Source organism: Lagenorhynchus albirostris, chromosome 2 (assembly GCF_949774975.1).
Source record: "Lagenorhynchus albirostris chromosome 2, mLagAlb1.1, whole genome shotgun sequence".
Lineage (NCBI taxonomy): Eukaryota > Metazoa > Chordata > Mammalia > Artiodactyla > Delphinidae > Lagenorhynchus > Lagenorhynchus albirostris.
In genome coordinates this window covers 155,909,235-155,929,706 of record NC_083096.1, presented here as the reverse complement: position 1 = coordinate 155,929,706, position 20,472 = coordinate 155,909,235, and the positions used below count along the sequence as shown (strand labels likewise).

General features: G+C 43.4%; 1 protein-coding gene across 5 annotated transcripts in view; it reads right to left on the bottom strand.

Moving 5' to 3' along the window:
• The window catches only part of MTF1 (metal regulatory transcription factor 1), a 42,419-nt gene that overhangs the window by 6,184 nt on the left and 15,763 nt on the right, over positions 1–20,472 (bottom strand). For 3 of the 5 annotated variants that reach the window (XM_060140493.1, XM_060140498.1, XM_060140495.1), the window contains 9 exons: positions 18,549–18,787; positions 17,605–17,736; positions 15,157–15,230; positions 14,573–14,709; positions 13,828–13,878; positions 10,960–11,037; positions 5,230–5,329; positions 3,906–4,501; positions 251–314 (listed from right to left, as the gene is read on the bottom strand). In XM_060140493.1, the coding sequence (XP_059996476.1) occupies positions 251–314; positions 3,906–4,501; positions 5,230–5,329; positions 10,960–11,037; positions 13,828–13,878; positions 14,573–14,709; positions 15,157–15,230; positions 17,605–17,736; positions 18,549–18,787 (1,471 nt within the window). The remainder of the gene's footprint in view (positions 1–250; positions 315–3,905; positions 4,502–5,229; positions 5,330–10,959; positions 11,038–13,827; positions 13,879–14,572; positions 14,710–15,156; positions 15,231–17,604; positions 17,737–18,548; positions 18,788–20,472) is intronic. The other 2 variants (XM_060140496.1, XM_060140497.1) reach the window with 2 other exon arrangements.

Genomic DNA, 20,472 nt, shown 5'->3' with positions numbered 1-20,472 from the left:
GGGAATTCCCTAAAGGCTATATCTGAAAGGGAAAGAACCGTTACTAGTTAAAGAATGTTAAATGTGGTATTTATGCTGTAAGTCCAGTAACTTTCAATAGTTGTAAGAATATTAAATACTCTAATAATACAAATGTGATCAATTTAATTTAAAAAATGTTTGAATCCCGGGCAAAGCAACAACTAACTAACTGTGCCTCAAGGGGCCCAGAGAGCTGCCTTCCTTTTAAAGCTAACACAGAATCTCATACCTGTGCTACTGGCTACTGGTACTGCCGTGGTAAAGTACACCTTCTCAACTTTAGATGCTTGCTGCTGGAAAAAAAAAAAAAATCACATTTATGGCTACTCAGATATGGCAGATCTCCAAGGGCCTAAAGCCTCCCCAGTTGTAATGGTCATCCAAGAGGACAGAAACCCCTCCGTGTGCAGGGATTTTTGTACTGAGCGATGTTTTTGTTTGTGCTCTGATATGAGGTCACCGCACTGTTTGACATTCAGTGCTGAAAATGTAGCCGGCTTTGTCCTCTCCCTACTCCTTGGCTGTTTCCCAGCTGCCTAATCCAGTAGGTTCTGTGCACCCAAAGGCTCCTCCAAGGTTGCTTTTCTCACGTGGAATGTCTTCTCAGACGGAGCCCCAGCTTCCCCTCTAAGCCCTCCACTCCCTGCCAACCCCCAATACTTCCATGAGACTGGAAAGTTCTTTTTTCCCCTCAAGGACTAAGCTGCATGCTAAGAACAGGCTAAGACTCCCTCTCACAGGCAGAAGACCTCCTGTGAAGGCCCTGAGCAGTGTGCTGTAAGCTGCATGGGGCACGTGCTCAAGGGTAGGCCCTGGACTCAGTCACACATGGATTCAAGTCCAAGCTCGGCCACTTAGTTGTTGAGGTCAGGCAAGTAATTTAACCTCTTAGAGTCGCAGTTTCCTCATCTGTAAAAACAGGGACGCCAACCAAAGACTCTCCCAAAGGCCCCCAAAAGGACGAAATGAGATGATGTGTGTGGAGCCCGGGGCACACCGTGAGCATTCAGCAAACACTAGCTATTTATATGATTACCAAGTAGGACTATCGGGTCATGCCCAGAAATCACCCCTCACTTTATTACACTTCCGATTCAACTGGCTATAGGGTTTCTGCTTTCTTCAAGTCTTATATTAAAAAGGGCTTTATCTTTCATCCTTTTAAGGAAAAAAAAGTGCCTCTAAGATGAGTCTAGGAGGAACGTGAAAGCTTCTGGCTAAGTTATAGGAGAGGACACTATAAAATAATGATGGAGAAATGAGACCCATACTTAAATACATGAAAATGAATTGGGTGGAAAAGGAATGAGCTGTTCCATGCAGTTCCCCAGGGCAGATCCAGGAAAAGAAGATTAAAAACTACATGGAGGCATGTGGTTGCCAGAGGGGAGGAGGGAAATAGGTGAAGGAGAGTAAGAAGTGCAAAAATCCAGTTGCAAAATAAATGAGTCATGGGTAGGAAATGTACAGTGTGGGGAATACAGTCAATAAGTATGTAAATCTTAGGATGGTGACATATCGTAACTAGACTTAACATGGTGATCATTTTGAAATGTACAGAAATATCACTATGTCGTGTAGCAGGAACTAACAGAGGTAGGTCAATCATACTTCAAAACTAACAAACAAATTCATTGAAAAAGAGATCAGATATGTGGTTAGCAGAGGCAGGGGTAGGGTGGGGAGAGGGGGAATTGGATGAGGGCAGTCGAAAGATCCAAATTTCCAGTTATAAGATAAAGAAGTACTAGGGATGTAATGAGCAATGTGATAAACATGATTAACACTGCTGTAGGTTAATATGAAAGTTGCTAGAAGAGTAAATCCTAAAAGTGCTCATCACACGCACACATTTTTTTCTGTTTCTTTAATTCTGTGTCTGTATGAGATGATGGATGCTCACAAAACTTGTGTCATTGTGCTGTACACCTTAAACTTATACACTGCTGTATGTCAATTATATCTCAATAAAACTGGAAGAAAAAAGAAAAAAATACCACTATCATAAATGAGAAAGTACGATCACTTTCTGTACATAGCCATCAGCAAATATATGAACAATAAAAATAATGAAAATAATTTTCTTTCTTTTTTTTTTGGCCTCGCCGCACAGCATGCGGGATCTTAGCTCCCCGACCAGGGACTGAACCCGCGCCCCCTGCAGCGGAAGCACGGAGTCTTCACCACTGGACCGCCGGGGAAGTCCCTGAAAATAATTTTGAATAATGAAAACAACAGTACCAACCAGAAAACCCAACTACATGGAGGCAGATTGATTGGGTCATAATGCTGAAAAGATCCTTCCAGTGACTCTGGCCACCTGAGACTGGAACTAGGCTGCCTCCAGAGGTGGTTGGCACCCACCCCATTTATGGAATTTGAGTACTCACTATTTAGCTCTTTCCAGTTTGTTTGATTGCATCATACATCCACCCAGACTTTCTCCCACTTAGTATATCCTTTTATCCATCTAAATCCTACTCATACTTCAAGGCTCACCTGACCTGTATGCCCAACTAACAAGCCTTTAGTCTCTAAACCCCTCATCTGGCAGCACGATGTAGCAGTCAAGAGCATGGGCTCTGGGATTGGTCTGTCTGTGCTTTGCCACTTGTAAGCTGTGTGACCTTGGGCTAGTCAATTAACTTCTCTGGGCCTCAGCTCTGCACTGGTAAAATCATTATCTACCTGCTAGGCCTGTTGTGATTAAATCATTAAAAAGTAGTTAGCATGGTGAGTGACATCTAGAGATACAGACATATAGAGACAATAAAAAGATCAGTGGTTGCTTAGGGAGAGGGGGAGAGGGAGATGGGATGAAGAAGTGAAGCAGAGGAGATTTTTAGGGTGGTGAAGCTATTCTGGATACTGTAATGGTAGATATATGACATCATGCCTTTGTCAAAACCCACAGAACCATACTATACCAAGAGTGAACCCTAAGGTAAACTATGAACTTTAGTTAATAGTAATGCATCGATATTAATTCACCAATTATAACAAATGTACCACACTGATGCAAGGCGGGGGCAGGGAGCAGGAAGTGTATGGAAATTCTCTGTTCTACCTGTTCAATAAAACCTAAAAAAACCATAATCTAAAAATAAGGTACCTAAGGTAATGACTGGCACAGGTTAGACCCTCAATTTTAAAAAGTGCTTAGTTAGCACAGTAAGCCTGTACACATTAGTAAGGGCTCAATAAATTACAGCTATTGTTATTTTTTATTACCATTATTTTTATTTGACACTTTACCTACTGGCAGTGTTAACTTTCTTTTAGGCATTTTAGCCTTTTTAACTAGAATATAGGTTTTTATGAAAAAGAGATCGTGGTTTTTTCACTTTTCCATATCCCCAAGAGTATCCTGCGTGGTATCTGATAAATAGCAGGCCCTCAAAACATATTCAATTGAACGACCAAGTCATTTCCTTAGCCATCAAGACCAACACTCTGGTAGAAAATGGCACTACGGTTTGCTCTGGGAGCACAGATCACTTCTCTGACTTGGCTACTGCTGTCTGCTTCCATCTGATGAGGTCACATCAGTCCCTCATCCCAGTCTGGACTCTGCCTTGGATAAAAACCCGCTTTCCTGAAATGTTCTCAGGCTCTCCTGTCCTAGCTGACAGGATTAGACCACAGCTGAAATATCCAGGTAAACTTGAAGGCTGTTTCTCTGCCCCGACCCCTCCATTGCAAGTACTGACTGCAGCATTCCTGGGTTTATACTTGCTTGATTATGGGGAAATGACTAAGTGTTAGAATGACATGTTTCAGGGTGGATATGACAGCCGTTTTCCTTCTTGAAGTAAAAGCCTCTGAACATGTCACCCATGGAAATACACTTCACCCCACTGGATCCACTTCCACATAATACTTACAATTTGTTCTTGGGTGTGTGGTGAGCTGGTGGCACCATTCAGTATCCACTGTAAGTTCTGTTCTCCCATGACGAGGCTGGGCTGCAGGAGAGCCGTGCTGGGAGTCGGGGTGATGGTTATAGTGGGATTACTAGTTAGGACGGAGTTGGCATCCAGGGGCAGAGTCTGGACCATGGCCGGCAGGGGCTCAGTAGTACTCTGTGGTTGAGGCGGTGCTGCCATGGCTGACGCCACTGCCGCTGCTGACGCCAAAGCCCCAGCGACAACAGAAAGTCCCGGCACGATGGGCTGCGGTGCCTGGGGGTGCGGAAGAAACTCTTGATGATTAGCAGCAAACTGTGTGCTGTGGGGAACAGGCACTTCTGGAGGTTGTAAGAGAGCAGGGGGGTTGCCAAATGCAGCTTGCTGGGAACCAGTTCCTAGGGAGGGAGCAGGCAGAGGAGCAGACGGTGCTGAGGCTGGTAGTAGAGGCTGGGGTGGCTCGGAGATGCCAGGCTGCAGTATAAGTGGAAGAGATAAAGATGCTGAATGTCTTGTGGATGGCGGAACATCACTGACTGACTCTGCATCACCATTAAAATTTTCAATCAAGGCAGCTGGCAAGAAAAAGAAATAGAAATATATATACATATTCCAAGCCTTATATGAGCCACAAAAACACAGTCATTACGGGCTACACCAAAGACAGCTGAAGTCTGTTACAGTTGATTCCTCCAATGCTGGCAGGCTGGCTTTCTGCTTTTCATTTAACGACCCCTCTGGTCAAAGCACCAGGCTTCACGATCAACCTTACTTTCTAAACGTGAAGACCTAGTATGGGTCTAACCATAAAAAAATGTGTCCTACCGCTTTTCTGGAAAAGAGCTTAGACATCCTTTTCTTGGCATATGATCAGTGAACACTTTCTGACTACTGAAAGTGAAGCTTCACGGACAGATTTTCATTCAAACACAATCTGATCTACGCATCTGAAGTTTGGTTTGTGGATCCTGCCCACTCATGAACGGAGGTGTCACATCAGGAGAAAGAGCTCACAACTCCTCTCACTTTTTAAAGCCAACAAGAGCTTTTGGAAAAGGGGACCCTCTTCTTTTGAGAGTCCAGGGAAAGGAGATCCTCAAGTAAACCCTTGATGAGGGAAGTAGGGGGAAAAAAGATGGAATTGAACTGAAAAGCCCATCCTTTTCTGACTCCTCACTGAAAGTACACTTCATTAAAGGAACTGAAATATTTCACTGTGCTTGACATCTACACTGTGTCAACAAGTGTGAATTCCCATTCCCAGTGCAGAGATTTGGGCAGGAAGAGAGTCTGTATAACAAACCTGTCTGTTGAGGATCTTCCTGAATTGCTGGATCATCTGACTTCTGGAACATTGGTTCAAAGATGATTGCTGGTGAAAGTGTGCTGAAAGTGTTCTGGCCCTGTGTCAGAGACAGAGACAAAGGTGTAAGGCTCGCCATCCGAAAGCAGGTCTTCACCACGAAAGCACACAGAACAGCAGAACTAGAATAATCTCTGGGGCTTCCCTGGTGGCACAGTGGTTAAGAATCCGACTGCCAATGCAGGGGACACGGGTTCGAGCCCTGGTCCAGGAAGATCCCACATGCCGCGGAGCAACTAAGCCCGTGCACCACAACTACTGAGCCTGCGCTCTAGAACCCGTGCGCCACAACTACTGAGACTGTGTGCCACAACTACTGAAACTTGCGCGCCTAGAGTCCGTGCTCCGCAAGAAGAGAAGCCACCACAATGAGAAGCCCGCACACCGCAACGAAGAGTAGCCCCCGCTCGCCGCAACTAGAGAAAGCCTGCGCGCAGCAACAAAGACCCAACACAGACAAAAATAAATTAAAAAATATAAATAAATCTATTAAAAAAAAAAAACTAAATTACTAGAATGATCTCTGGATATGCTTCTTGTTTCCAACTTCTCCTTTCCCAAGGTGACATTTATTTCCCTAAGCCTCAGATGCTGAAGATCTGGGTCCTCAAACACTCTAAAGCAGGAGTCGGCAAACTGACTTGCTGGCTGAACGTCTGTTTCTGTAAATAAAGTTGTATTGGAACAGGTACTTCTGTTCCTTTCTGGATTGTCTAGGTTGCTTTTGCACTGCAGTGGCAGATTTGAGGAGCTGTGACAGGGGATGTATGGGCCACAAAGCCGAAAATATCCATCTGGCGCTTTACAAAAATTTTGTTGACCCCTGCTCTAAAAGACCAAATTCTACATAAAAATGGGGTTGTATAATATTTATTACTTGGAACTTGCTTTTCTCATGTAATAACATAATAATAACACAATAACAACATATTGTGAATATCTTCCAAGGATATTACACAATGGCTATGCTATTCTAATATGTACACATGGTAGGTAGTGAATCAAACAATATAAGGAAACTTAGAATGACAGACAATAGTGATGGCCTTAGACTCACTACTGTTTGTCATTGCAAGTTTCTTTGTAACTTACAACTAAGAAAAGGTCAGAGGCATTTATGAAAAAATAAGACATGAGAAAACAAAAGAGAGCACCTAGTGACCCGAGGGCCTGACTGCTGACAGGCACCACCTCCAGGCTTCCCTTCAGCTAAGGGAAGGGGAAAAACAGCAATTCTTTTCTCTGCAGCCCACCACCACTTCGCATTTTGTGCCGCAAGGGTGGCAAAGGCGACCACGTTCAAGAGCCCAGGGAGCAACAGAAAGAAGTGAAGCAGAGGGCAGGGGCTGTGGCAAAGCCTCGGCCACACTTGCGGGCTCAGCTGAGGGCGGCCACGGGCCACACACAGGGGGTCACCAGAACTCGGGGCCGGTTCAAAACCTGGACTTTTACGTGAAACCTACTGATTTATAATTGAAAACAAGTAACGGAAACAATTTCAAAGCACGGTACAGACTGCACAAAACCTGTCTTCAGGCTAGACTCTGACCTGGTGCCAGGCTGAGCTTTAAGGGCATTTTGCATCAGCTTTGCTTCTGGGAGGGGGAAGCATCTCTTTGGGGCTGGGCGGAAGCACGGCGAGTGGAGCTGTCCACCAATCTAGAGGGCCTCCGAGATGAACTGCCCACTTGAGCCAAGAGGGTCCAATTATTCTACCATGACTCCACAACTGGCAGAATGAGAGGGAATTCAGTGAAGCTGATGGCCAGCATGGTAGAAGCTGAAGGCAGAAACCTATGTAAGGCTTCCAGCTTCTAGTCCAGAGGGAGTTAAGAATCACAGGCCAAAACAGTGCCTTCAAACTTTTCATCATGACACAAAGTAGGAAATATATTATATATATATATATATATTTCATGTTACATACGTATCTGTACGTACGACTGAAACAAAACTCTATGAAACAGATCCTATCCTTACTACGTGCAATGTCTTCTGATATTTTCTATTCTACTGATGTCCTTAAAGTGTTGATTATAAGCCACTATTTTATAACCCAATAAAGATGTGCCACCCACTTTGAAAAATGGTGAGCTAACGACTACCACTAAGCTATAATTACAGCTTTGCAACTCCTTTATGGTTGTTTTTTTTGTTCTACCTGTTTACGAATCATTATCAGGAACAACACTGTTAAAAAAAGGAATGAGTCCGTGTGACTTCAAAAGATTATGCGCAAGAATGTTTACAGCAGCACTCTCAATGGCTCCAAACTAGAAACTATCCAAATGCCCAAGGGCAGTCGACCGAAGGAACTCTATTATATTCATTTAGTGTAATACTGTTCAACAATGAGAATGAATAATCTATTACTAAATGCAACAACATGGATTAATTTCTCAAACAAAACATTGCAAGAAAAAGCCAGCACAAACGAGTATATACCACATGATTCCGATTATACAAATCACAAAAACAGAGAAAACTCATCTTAGGTTGTGAGAAGTTATGACAGTCGTTATCCTTAGGGAGAGGTAATGGCTGTTAGGGGGACTGAGGGGGGTCTTCTGGGGTGCTGGGAATGTTCTGTTTCTTGATTTGTGTGCTGGTTACCTGGATATGATGAATTGTGATGATTCATCAAGGTGTACCTGATAGGTGTACTTTTCTGCATGTATATTATACCTCAATAAAAAGTTTTTCTTAATTAAAAGAAAAAAAGAAAGAAAAAAGGAAGGTGCTGAGGGGACTGTGACTCAGCCACTACCAGGCTTTAGGGCAACAACCCTGGGGGCAGAGTGGGAACTGCCTCCCAAAGTAGAGGAGACAGAACAGGCTAAGCCTCTGGGGCCTGGAGCAAAGAGACACAAGAACACTGAGCCGTCTGGGAACAGGATGGATCCTGAAGCTCAGGCGCCAAAAGGCCCAGCGGGCCACTCCCCAGCACTTCAGCCCAAGTTCACTCCTAGGACACAAGCATGTGGCTGCCCAGGAACCTGTAAAATGATGATCTCATAAAAATACATCATTTGATTTTAACAATCCATCATCATTTGTTTTTTTAAAGCAAGCAGAGCAAAATTAATCCTATTACTTCAAGGAACTGTGGTCTTAGTTGAAAGCCTAAAAATGAGCCTATTTCCAATTCTGGGATAAATGCTGGGTGACAAGGAGACAACATATAATTTGATTCCAAGGGAGAAAAGCAGGCCTCTCTCTTGCTGCTGTAAATTATGGCAGAAAAAGCTTTCCTTTTTTTTTTTTTTTTTTTTACAAGTACTCAATGTCCCCTCATATGATTCCTCACCTGGTGACCCCAGGGCTTCAGAAAGCTCCTCAGTCATATGTCACAGCCCCAGCCAGGGAGTGGATGCCTAAACCATTTCATACGATCTCTTGAAATTAAGGAGATATTATACCCAGAAATTTTAGGTCGTGTGGCTTAGAGGGCTATCTTGGCCACACAGTGCATTAGTTTCATTTAGAGCATTAGCTCTGAAATGTGAATATGCCAAACAATCATATGAAGTGCTTCTTTAATGTTTTTCTTTGTTCTTAAGATTGGCTAATTTCTACTGATCTCTCTTCAACTTAACTGATTCTTTCTTCTGTCATTTCCAACCTGCTGTTGAGCCCATCCGGTGAATTTTAAAATTTCAATATATTTTCAGTTCCAGAATTTCCATTTGGAACATATTTTTTTTTATAGTTTCTATTTCTCTGCTGAGATTTCCTATTTATTAAATCATTACAAGCATATTCCTTTATGTGCTTGAGCGTTTAAGAGCTACTTAGAAATGTCTGCCCACTAATTCTAATTTCTAGCTCATCTTGGGGTCAGTCTCCATAGATTACCTTTTCTCTTGAGTGGGGGTAATGTTTTCCCATGTCTTTTTTTTTTTTTTTAAATATTTATTTATTTATTTGGCTGCACCAGGTCTTAGTTGCAGCACGTGGGATCTTCGTTGTGGCATGTGGGATTTAGTTCCCTGACCAAGGATCGAACCTGGGCCCCCTGCACTGGGAGGGTGGAGTCTTAGCCACTGGACCACCAGGGAAGTCCCTTCCCGTGTCTTCTTATGTTCACAAATTTTGCATAACCCTGGACATTGCAAATGATATGTTGTAGAGACTAAGGATTCTGTTATACTTCTTGGAAGAGTATTTGGTCTTTGCTTTAACATTCCGGTGACTTGGCTATGCTCCAACTCCAAGCTCTGTCTTCCCTGCAGTGGATGGCAGCTGTAATCTTTGTCCAGATCTTTAGCCTCAGCTGGGCTGCTTAAGTGTCTGCCCCACACACCCACAGTTCAGGGGTCAACTAGAGAATTGGACACAGCTTATACACAGAACTCAGGACGCCCCCCGTTGTGGCTCTCTCCTTTCCAGGCCAACCCCCCGACTTTCCAGGTGCTGTGGTAGCCCTGAACTCTGTCCTCTGGTTAGTCAAGCCAGTAAGAGGGAGTGTTTACTGAGCCTGGGCCATCTTGTCTGGTATCAACCAGGACTTGCCCTGAGATGGATAAACCATAAAGCCTGAAGACCCATCCAGTGCCTTTGCTATCTTCCCAGTGGCCCCTTCTTCCAAGCGTTACCTCTGCCTGTTTGGGTTGCTCTCTGGTGCCTTCAAGTAGTTGTTTTTATATTTTGTCCAGCATATACAGTTGTTTTCTGTGGGAGGGCAGGTTTGATAAGAGCAGTTCTGCCATTACTGGGAGAACCCAGGCCTTGGTGTGCTAATATAAAATTGCAGTGTCAGGTGCCCCTTCCAGAGGATACTCAGTTGGTTTGGGAGAGGCCCAAGAACCTACGTTGCAGAAGAGCTGCAGATGACTCCACCATTCACAATTTGAGAAACACTTTTTCACAGCGTTCCTGAGTCACTCAGTCTCTGTTCAAATCCTTCCTATCACATGGATTCCTCCTTATTTATTATGCATATACTCACAGAAAATCTGACCTAAGCTATATTTACTTACCAGAGAGAAACAACAAAAAATGCACACTTAACCACCAGTGTCGGTGACCCAGTAAAGCTCACAGATCCTCTTGAAGGAGCATAAGCTCAGGATTGATGCGGCAGTTTGCAAGATACATCGTGGAGCCGTGGCAACGGCAGAGGGAACCAAAGCAAACAGATCAAGAGACACTGGTGTTGTCCCCTAGCCGGGGGCCTGTAGAGGGGGTCCTCCGCAGAACCCCCGTGTAGTGAGCTCAAAGAAAGGAAAAAACTGACTTCGGTCAGACTGGCAGGGCTTGAGAAAAGTCTGGAAACGGAATCCTGGCTCTGCCTTACAGTGGATGAATTTTAAGCTCCTCAAGGACAGACCGCAGCTACTTCACCACCACCACAAGCTCAGCACCAGCACTCTGCCCGACGGAGTAGCCACTCAAGAAATATTTGCTAAATGAATAAAGACAGACATTTTCTGGGGCAGGAGGTTATCAAGTGAGTGATCTAGGTCAAAAGGCACTACACGTCAGAGAGAACAACCTCTCCAATGAGAGCTCTTATCAGGAAACAAGAGCAAAACACCCTGAATGGTTAGTAACTGAACACAACTCAATCTGAAAGACTTCAAAGACTGGCCCTCCTCAATTTTCCCACCAAAGGGAGGGCTCAATTCTTGCACTTATTTTAATGGCACCCATAATCACAGGTACACTTACTGTATTGGAATTTTCTTGAAATTCGGAATCTGTGGACAGAAGGCTTAAATTCCTCAGACAAAGTGAGTGATTTGTATCCTGTGAAAGAAAAAAAAAAATCTAATTAAGTAACAAAAAAAATCAGGATTTATAGTAGCCTATCAGGTAATAAAACACTTGATTAGAGTGTCCCTAAGGTTCCAAATGTCTAGAGAGTAAAAAACCATTCAAAGCAAGGGCTATGTGAGTTATTTCCATTTTTAAAATCCTGATATTCTTAAGAAGAAATCTCTTACATTCTTAAAGATAGTTAATAGAGTTTAAGAATTATCTCATGACTCAGGCTCCAGAGTAACAAAAGCTATAATAATATGAAATGGATAATATTTGTATAATTGGTCCTACCACTGATAAAGCAATTTCACATGACCTCATTTTCTATTCATATAAACCTTCGAAGTATTACTTCACATTCCCATTTTAAGTATGAGAAAATTAATGCTAAGACTAGCAGTGAACTGTCCAAAATCACACAGCTAATTAGCATAACACAAACCCAGTGCTTCTGACTGAAAGTCCATCTTCCTTCCATTACATCACTGTGTCCCCAACATGGGCATCTCAGGGACCCTTACTCAGAGTGGTACTGAGGGGTTATTATTCATATATGGCTGTCTGGGCTAACTCTGAATTCTGGATTCCTAGAATGCCAGTTGGAATTCACATACTTCAGGTGGTAACCCTGCTTTACCTCATGGATCAGTTGTTCCCATCCACGCATGCATTCAACAAATACTCACTGAGCATCTACTATGTATTAGGCACTGTTCCAGGCCCAGTATTGTATACTGTATAACAGTATACAATAATAAAGAAAACAAAGTCCCCGCCACCAGAGAGCTTACATTCCAGTGTGGGGAGGGGGTGCAGACATAAAACCAAATAAATATACAGTACACAAGATGATGATACGTGCTACGGAGGGTAAGCAGAGTAGGGAAGGCCAGGGTAAGAGCTGCCCTTTTATTAGATTAGGGAAGGCCCCTTAGATAAGGTGGCCTTTGATCAGATACTGAAGGAAAGAGGGCATGGGCCATGCACATACGTGGGAGAAGTGTTTCACACAGAGTATAGCAAGTACAAAGGCCTGGAGGCAAGAGTGGGCTTCCCTTGTTCAAAGAACCACAAGGTGGACGGTATGGCTAAAGTGAAAGGAAGTGATGTAAACGAGGTGAGAGAAGTGACCAGGACAGATTGTCTAGGGCCTTCTGGACCACTGTAAAGATTCTTTTACTTTAAGTGATACAAGAAGCTACTGAAGGGTTATGAGCAGAGGACAGACATGGACAGAGTAGCAGTGGGGAGAAGAGTGGGAAAGGTGCTAAGAAAACCACTTAGCAGGTGACTGCAGTAATCCAGGCCAAAAAATGACAGTGGTTTGAATGAAGTAATCACATCAGATTCTAGATATATTCTCAAGGTAGGGCTGATAGACTTTGCTGGTGGGTGGGGGGTATGAGGGAAGAAAAGGAGTCAAGAATGACTCTAAGATTTTTGGCCTGCTCCACTAGAAAAACAGAGGTGCCATTTACTAAGACGGGGTAGACTGCACCATTTACTAAGACGGGGTAGACTGCACCATTTACTAAGACGGGGTAGACTGCACCATTTACTAAGACGGGGTAGACTGCACCATTTACTAAGACGGGGTAGACTGCACCATTTACTAAGACGGGGTAGACTGCACCATTTACTAAGACGGGGTAGACTGCACCATTTACTAAGATGGGGTAGACTGCACCATTTACTAAGATGGGGTAGACTACAGGAGGAATAGGTTGGGACACGTCAAGACTGGGAAACCTAGGTGACAGCTGGGTGGAGACATCAAGCGGAAGGTTAATCCGGGCTGGAGATACAAACTTAGGACTCAAAGGCAATCTCGATGACATTGAAAGACTGAGACTAGAGGAGATTCCCTCCCCTGGCGAGCGAACAGCCATCCAGAGTAGGTGAGGTCTGGGCAATGTGCACTAGGGCCCTCCAATGCATAGAGACTGTGGCAAGAAACTGTCCTCAGATTGTTACAAAAACAAGAAAATTGATCATGACTTCATAAATGCAGCTTTGTACACAAAGACTCTCAAATCTTAGTATTTTCATCTGGTTTTACAGAGGAAGAGACTGAGGCGCAAAGAAGTCATTTGCCTAAGGTCACGTGACTAGTTGTGGAGCCTGGATGTGAATTCACACTCTTCGCAACCAGTGCTGGGGTTTTTTTTGTTTGTTTGTTTGTTTTTTTGTTGTGCGCTGGCCTCTCACTGTTGTGGCCTCTCCCGTTGCGGAGCACAGGCTCCGGACGCGCAGGCTCAGCGGCCATGGCTCACGGGCCCAGCCGCTCCGCGGCACGTGGGATCTTCCCGGACCGGGGCACAAACCCGTGTCCCCTGCATCGGCAGGCGGACTCTCAACCACTACGCCACCAGGGAAGCCCAACCAGTGCCGTTTTGCCTCTTACGACATAGGGGTCAAGAACCAGGCTCTGGAATCAGCCTGCCTGCCTAAAGGGGACTAATTACAAGCTTTGGATATTTAGGCAAGTTATTTAATTTCTCCTTGCCTCAGGTTTCTTTATCAGTGATATGGGAATAATAACAATACTGACCTCTTGTGAGTGAGATAATTCACAGAAAAACCGCACAGTACTTGGTATATCGTAAAAATTCAGTAAATGTTAGTTATTGTTACTAATAAAACATAGGGGGAGTTATTACTAATAAAACACATTCAAATCACAGTCCTTATAAAGGGATCCTTTGTTCTTTAAATATTAGAAACCACAGAATTAAATTATGCTGCCTTTCCCCAAATCAAAACTGTATTACATACTTTAAGAACCGCATTATTCAAAAGGGGGTCAGTGTGCTTCAGTTTCTTTATCTATGAAATAGCAAAATAATAACAGTTCTCAGTTCCTGGGTTCAAAAGACATAAGGTAAGTTACTCAATACCATATCAGAAGTAATAACAGTAAATTTATCCCAGGACCTCTCTGGAAAGAAGCTGTAGAGGAGAGGGAAATGTGGTGGAAGGGCTTGGTAAAGAACAGACAAAACCACCTAAAACTCTGCAGAGTCTTGTTCTGTGGTTCAGTGCCTTAAGGCGGTGGCTCTCAAACCTCGGTCTGCAGACAATTCAAAAGGGCAGGGGACCCCCCAGACTCCACCTGGTTCTCCAATGATGGATTAATGAATGTGTGAAGCAAATCATTAACTCATGTCCCAAACTCAAGTGCAGATGTACCATTTTGTAGACATGAATGGGAAAATAACACCCTTTGAGAGCACCTGGCTGACACTTTGGAAGCCATTCTGAGACCTCTGGTTCCAAGACATCTCTTCCACCATACCTGACGGAGGGGAGGTGGAGCTGAATCAGGGGCTGAAGCACAGGGAGCCTGGTGAAATTTCTGGCTTCCACCACCTCATCACAAAGACATAGATCTCGACACTGATTTCTTCTCTCTCACTAACAGATTTAGAGAGAAGGCATTTTAACCTTTTATTTTGATATACAAACAACGGTTGCTGTTCTATGGTGCCCAGATCAAAACAAGAGACAAAACACTGCACACCTCTGATCCATTGTGATTTAGAAGTGCACTGTATGAATTTCCTTTGTTATCGTGACCTTTCATGTGACTTTTGAGACTGTATTGAGTGCTGAATGTTTTCTCACAGCCATTACTGGGGCAGAAAAAGGGTCTTTCACCTGCAAGAATGACAAGAGGTATTAATTTTACCATAAAATCATTTCACTGGATTAAGACATGTACTTTCCCCTAACAGAGGGAAGTAAATATTCTAATAAGGGTTCAAGTAATAAGTTGGATAAATTAGAAGTTAATCATTCCAGTCCTAAAATTTAATGTAGAGCAAAGCACTGAGAATGGCCTGCTCCTGGGAAGTTAAAAGAGAAGATTAGCTTTCCCCCCCCCAGATTCTTTTCTGAGAATCTCTGCATTGGTTTTATTTCTTAAGGTTGCACTCCTGAGCCCAATCTTTAGATCCTTTTTACCTCTGAAAGAAACTCAAACATTATAGGTGAAGGCCAAATGATTAGGCCTGCTCTCTCCACAAAGCTCTACAGGTCTCAATGGAAGTACAGATATTTACTGACTCAATGAAGGTTAAAAGATAAAAATTAGCCTGAACTCACCAGTATGTGTACGGACGTGAGTTTTAAGGTGGTGGCTTGCTGCAAATGCTTTTCCACAGCCATCATGATCACACCTAAGTAAGTTGTTTAAGCAGAGAGGACAGAAGTCATTAGCTAATAGACCTTTATCTTCAATATCTCTTGTAAATACAAACTTACATTAAAACAACTGCTCAGAACACTAAGATCAGCTCAGAGAAACTGGTTTTACAGATGGGAATGATGACAGGTCCCTGGAAAAGTAAGGTGACAAATCTGGGATCAGAGGGAGAGGTAGGCCCAGGATAAGTATTTCTTGTCCTACAAGTAAGGCACGTGTTGAGAGCCCTAACAATACAAGCCTTCTGATGAATTACACAACAGAATTCTATTGACAATAAGAACACATATGGTAAATCTACTGCAAATGGAATATAAGGAACATCAGTGGTGGGTACAGAGGCTCTCACGTAGGCATGGGGCCTGAAATACAACACTAGAACAAAATCAGTCAGAACATACTGGCTGTAATGTAATTATCTATAATCTTCAGAGAGCTTTTCTCTTTTACTTTCTTGATAACCAAAGCTAGAGGTAATATTTCCCTCCTTAGAACTCCTAGGGCATTTATCTATATGCTGCTTTTATGGCACCTGTCATTCCCAATCTTATTTTAGCTCTACGTGTATACATTTGTTATCTGTTCTCCTAGATTATAATTCTTTTGAGGGAAGGGTCCATGTAGTTCTTTACATCTGCTGTAGTCTTGCACATAGCAGGCATTCAGTAACTATTTACATGAAAATGAATGCATTTTCTTATAAGCCAACATATTTTATTTCTTTAAATAGAAAGCTTCTCTAAAGCATTTTACTTTTTAAGTACATAAAATCATTGTGTCTAAAGCCCCATCTAACATTCAAGAAAAATTAGCAGTGTTAATCATGACAAAAATGCGTGTGACTGAATAGAAATCAGAGTCCCCTTGACAGCCCTATGGGGAAAAAAGTAACCCAAGCTTCACAGCAGCTGGAGAGTAACCAACTAGAATCTAAATACTCTTGCTTTTAGAGGGGCCATGACTCAGGAATGCATCTGTAATTTTTGAAACACATTTCCATTTAATTGGTGTTTAAGAGTTGACTGTCCCTGAAGACTTTTCAATTTCTAGGTATCCTAATGAGATGAGTGATTTGAGAACAGAAAAGTAGCATATTTAATGCCATGAACATAAGAGCAATCCCTCCTGTCAAATCAAAGACATTGTTTATGGGCCATTTTCAGTAATATATCTATATTACATTTAGGGGGAAATCCTTACAAACTGATTACCTTGTTAAAAATGTCATATAATCATCCCAAAGTTGTTCTTCAATCCCTGCTGAATGCCCAGAACCACGCTAAATGCTATGAGCAGAGGAGAAAGTAGATGATACAACTCCTTCCTTCAACCTTATATTTATACATGCATCAATTAAATATATATGTGTGTCCATATATGTGTGTATATATATATATATATATAAATTGAAATCTACAGATAAAAATGGATGCTCCTATATGTTTGCACGTACACATGACATATTACAAAGCAACAACCGAACAAGTGATAAAAGAAAAAAATACCTGAACCAGTAGCCTAACCATCCCTACCCCTCATTTCCCCTCATTTCCCCCTTCCCTCCCCACCTCTTCTTAGGTACGTATCCTTGCCTCTGTGCTCAAAAGCTCTTTCAGCATCTCAGTCTCAGATACTGTCTGGTTACTTGTGGTTCTTTTCCACCAGACTAAGGTTCTCAAAAGGAGAGCCGGTATCCTAGTATTTCTCTAGCACTGATAAAAGTACCCACCACGTGAGTTTCAACAAACGTTTCTTGAAAATAAAGGGGTGGGGAGGCTTCCCTGGTGGCACAGTGCTTAAGAATCCACCTGCCGATGCAGGGGACATGGGTTCGAGCCCTGGTCAGGGAAGATCCCACATGCCGCGGAGCAACTAAGCCCATGCGCCAAAACTACTGAGCCTGCGCTCTAGGGCTGGCGAGCCACAACTACTGAGCCTGCGTGCCACAATTATTGAAGCCCACGTGCTCTGCAACAAGAGAAGCCACAACAATAAGAAGCCCGCACAGCGCAACTAGAGAAAGCCCGTGTGCAGTAACAAAGACCCAATGAAGCCAAAAATTAAAAAATAATAAATAAAATAAATAAATTTATTTAAAAAAGAAAGAAAGAAAGAAAGGGAAAGAATGAGGCAGAGAGGCCACCATCCAGAGTAGGTAGGGATGCTCTTGGAATCCATCGCCACTCCTCCAATCTGCAGTAGTTGGTTACAACTATCCTGGAGAGAAAGCAAACACTGCCCAAAGAACCAGCGAAGGGAATTTCCTTTCCACTTTGACAAATTTTAGAGTACACCAAAACACTCAGCTGAAACCTCGTCAGTGACAAATAGGAAACAGCAAGACCCACCGAAATGGCTTTTCTCCTGTATGGGTTCGAATGTGCTTCCTCAGATCACTGAGCGTGGTGAAGTACTTGCTGCAGCCTTCAGATTCACAGTTAAACGTCTTCCCTGTGTGAAGCCTCTGATGTGCTTTCAGCCTGCAAGATATCCCAGAGAAATCCCCTTTGTCATAATGTACTACAGAGCCTTCCCACGTCAGCTTAATGTGCGTCAGGGTCAAGTGCATAAGAATTCTATAGCCATAATACATTAGTATCCAACATTTTGTGCTCAAAGAGAAATTCAGAGAAGTATATGGCGTAGTGGTGTGAGTGTGGCCTGGAGCCAAGCTGCCTGGGACTCAAATTCTGTTCTCCTCTACCAGAAGGGGGACCTTGAGCCAGTTACAAAACCTCTCCGTGCTTCCATTTCCTGAGCAGTGGCTGTGAGGGCCAGCACTCAGGACACTTCCTAGCACACAGTGGGTGCTTTCTAAGTGTCAGCTAGTATTTATTATGTGTGCTATTTTACACGCAATGTTGAACACTAATATAAGTCTCTTGACACAAACGGTGGAAAAGGGAAATGGCTGAGTGGACCACTCCCCATTTCTTGGGGGTAGAAAAAAGTTAATCTTTAAGGTGAGGCCGGGAAGGAAGTGAAAGAAACCTTGGTTCCAAGCTCCTGAGCCAACAGGAGATATTATTCTATGCTAAATACTAAAATCCTGAGGCCAGGATGGCATTCCAGGAGATATGAATCCGGACACAAATGGACTCTGGTTTTTAACCAACCCAGTATGTGTCAATCTTTAAGTTACAAGTTCCTCTAATGAACTGTCAACAGTTGAGCATTACTGTCCTCTTTAAAGCCCTGAAAGTGAACGTCTGTACTGTGCAGGGAGAGCTCTTCAGTCAGGACAGAGCTGGGGTCAGAGGCTGGTGGTGCAGGGAGGGAGGAATGGGCTGACCTGTATAGAGTGTTGAACGCCTTCTCACAGCCCTGCACGTCGCACTCAAACGGCTTCTCCTTCGTGTGCACCCGCACGTGGATCCTGAGGCTGTAGGAGGTGAGGAAGGCCTTGCCGCAGCCCTCCTGATTACAGACAAAGGTGTACTCTCCCCGGTGGGTCTTCTGGTGGGTGCGCAGGTTGCCTGCTGTGCTGTAGGTGCGGGGACAGCCCTCAAAGGTGCACTGGTACCTCTTTACCTGGCAGACAGAAGACACCTTGTCAGTGGGACAAAAGAGCTGCTCAGGGCCTAACTCCCCACAGGGCTTGGCTCTCAGGAGATGCAGAGGAAACACACAGGTTTTTATCATCAACACAGAAAACACCCTCTAACAAAAGTGGGGAAAATCTTCCCGTTGACCAAATTACACCGGACGACAAATGATGCGAGTAATGCCCAAGAGACAAGCTTGTAGGTAGGTAAACACTCTAAATGAATATAAGAACAGTGTTTTCGGACTAGTAAACGTCTACTCCCGTAGGTGGGCACATACTACTACACTTACCCATATTCAAATACAATTTGACTTTAAGGCTTAATTGAACATCCTGCCCTCTGGCACTATATTTTGATTGGAATAGACCAATGTTAAATTGAGTTTAAAACATTCTGAAATTTATATACTCAGTCATAGGTATACTAGCACAGTTATGTACTAGCATAATTTCCACTGCATTATTTTCAGGTCTACAGAATGAAAAAAATGTACCATGAATTTCTGGGAATATTTGGTAGTACAACGTTTCTCAAGCTGCCAGCCTATTGGTCTCCTTCCCACCATCACCCTTCTGGAAAGGGTGCTATCCACAGGTGCCTCCACCTCCCTCAATGCCTGTGGAACCACTCGGCCAGGTGGGCTTCACCGGACGAAACCATTCTCTTGAGCTTCCCGGTGGTAAAACTCTTTCCTCCTTCCCAATTTTCCTTTAGTATTTGAAAAAAAATCTCATCAACAATGCCTTCTCCTTCTGAAAACTTGTCTTTCACCACACAGGCATTCTCTGGGGCTCTTTATCGTCTTCCCTGAGCCACTCACTCCTTTTCTTTAACCTCTATATGTAGGTTTAGCCCAAAACTTCTCTCTCATCTCCCAAACCTTCCCCATCTCTCCACTGGTTCAGGGGAAGCATCATAGCCTTGGCTGGAGAAGACTGAATTCTGGCACTTAGGTTCAGGACTTTGGGTAGGTCTTTTCACGCCTCTGAACTAAAGATTCTTCATTTCTAAAAGGCAAAACTGAATGCCTGCCCTGCCTGTCTGACGGCGCTTCTGAGCAGAACAAAATGAGATAAAGCATCTGTGGAAAGACTTTGTCATTGATCTGATGCTACACATATCGGGGCGCTAGTTCTGCCTACTCTTCAGCTTTAGCAAACATCTTCATCCTTTAATCCTCATCCTTCTCCAAAGCTTCAGTCCATAGCTCTCACCACACTATTGGTATTCATTCAACAGTTAATGAACTTCTATGTCCCAGGCAACAAGCTAGATACCACAGGTAAAAAGGCGAACAAGACATAAAGCTCTGTCTTTAAAGAGTACCATTTTAATGAGGCAGACGCGCACAAATTATCACACACTGTGCTGGGTCGGACAACAGATACACACCCGCGGTGCTTGGGAAGCATGAAGAAGGGAAACCTAACCCCTCTAAGAAAGACTGGACACAGTGAAGGCTCAGAAGCTGAGGCACTCTCTCTGAACTGAGGGTGTTTTTTGGTTTGCCTATTTGTCCATTTTTTAGGGATTAAACTGAAAAAATGTTCCTCAGACAAACTGGAAGAGATGGGCATTCCAGAAAGAAGTAACACCTTGAGAACTACATTGGAGAGATAAATGAGTACGCCGGTACAGGAGACCACAAACACACCTGAGTAGGTAAGA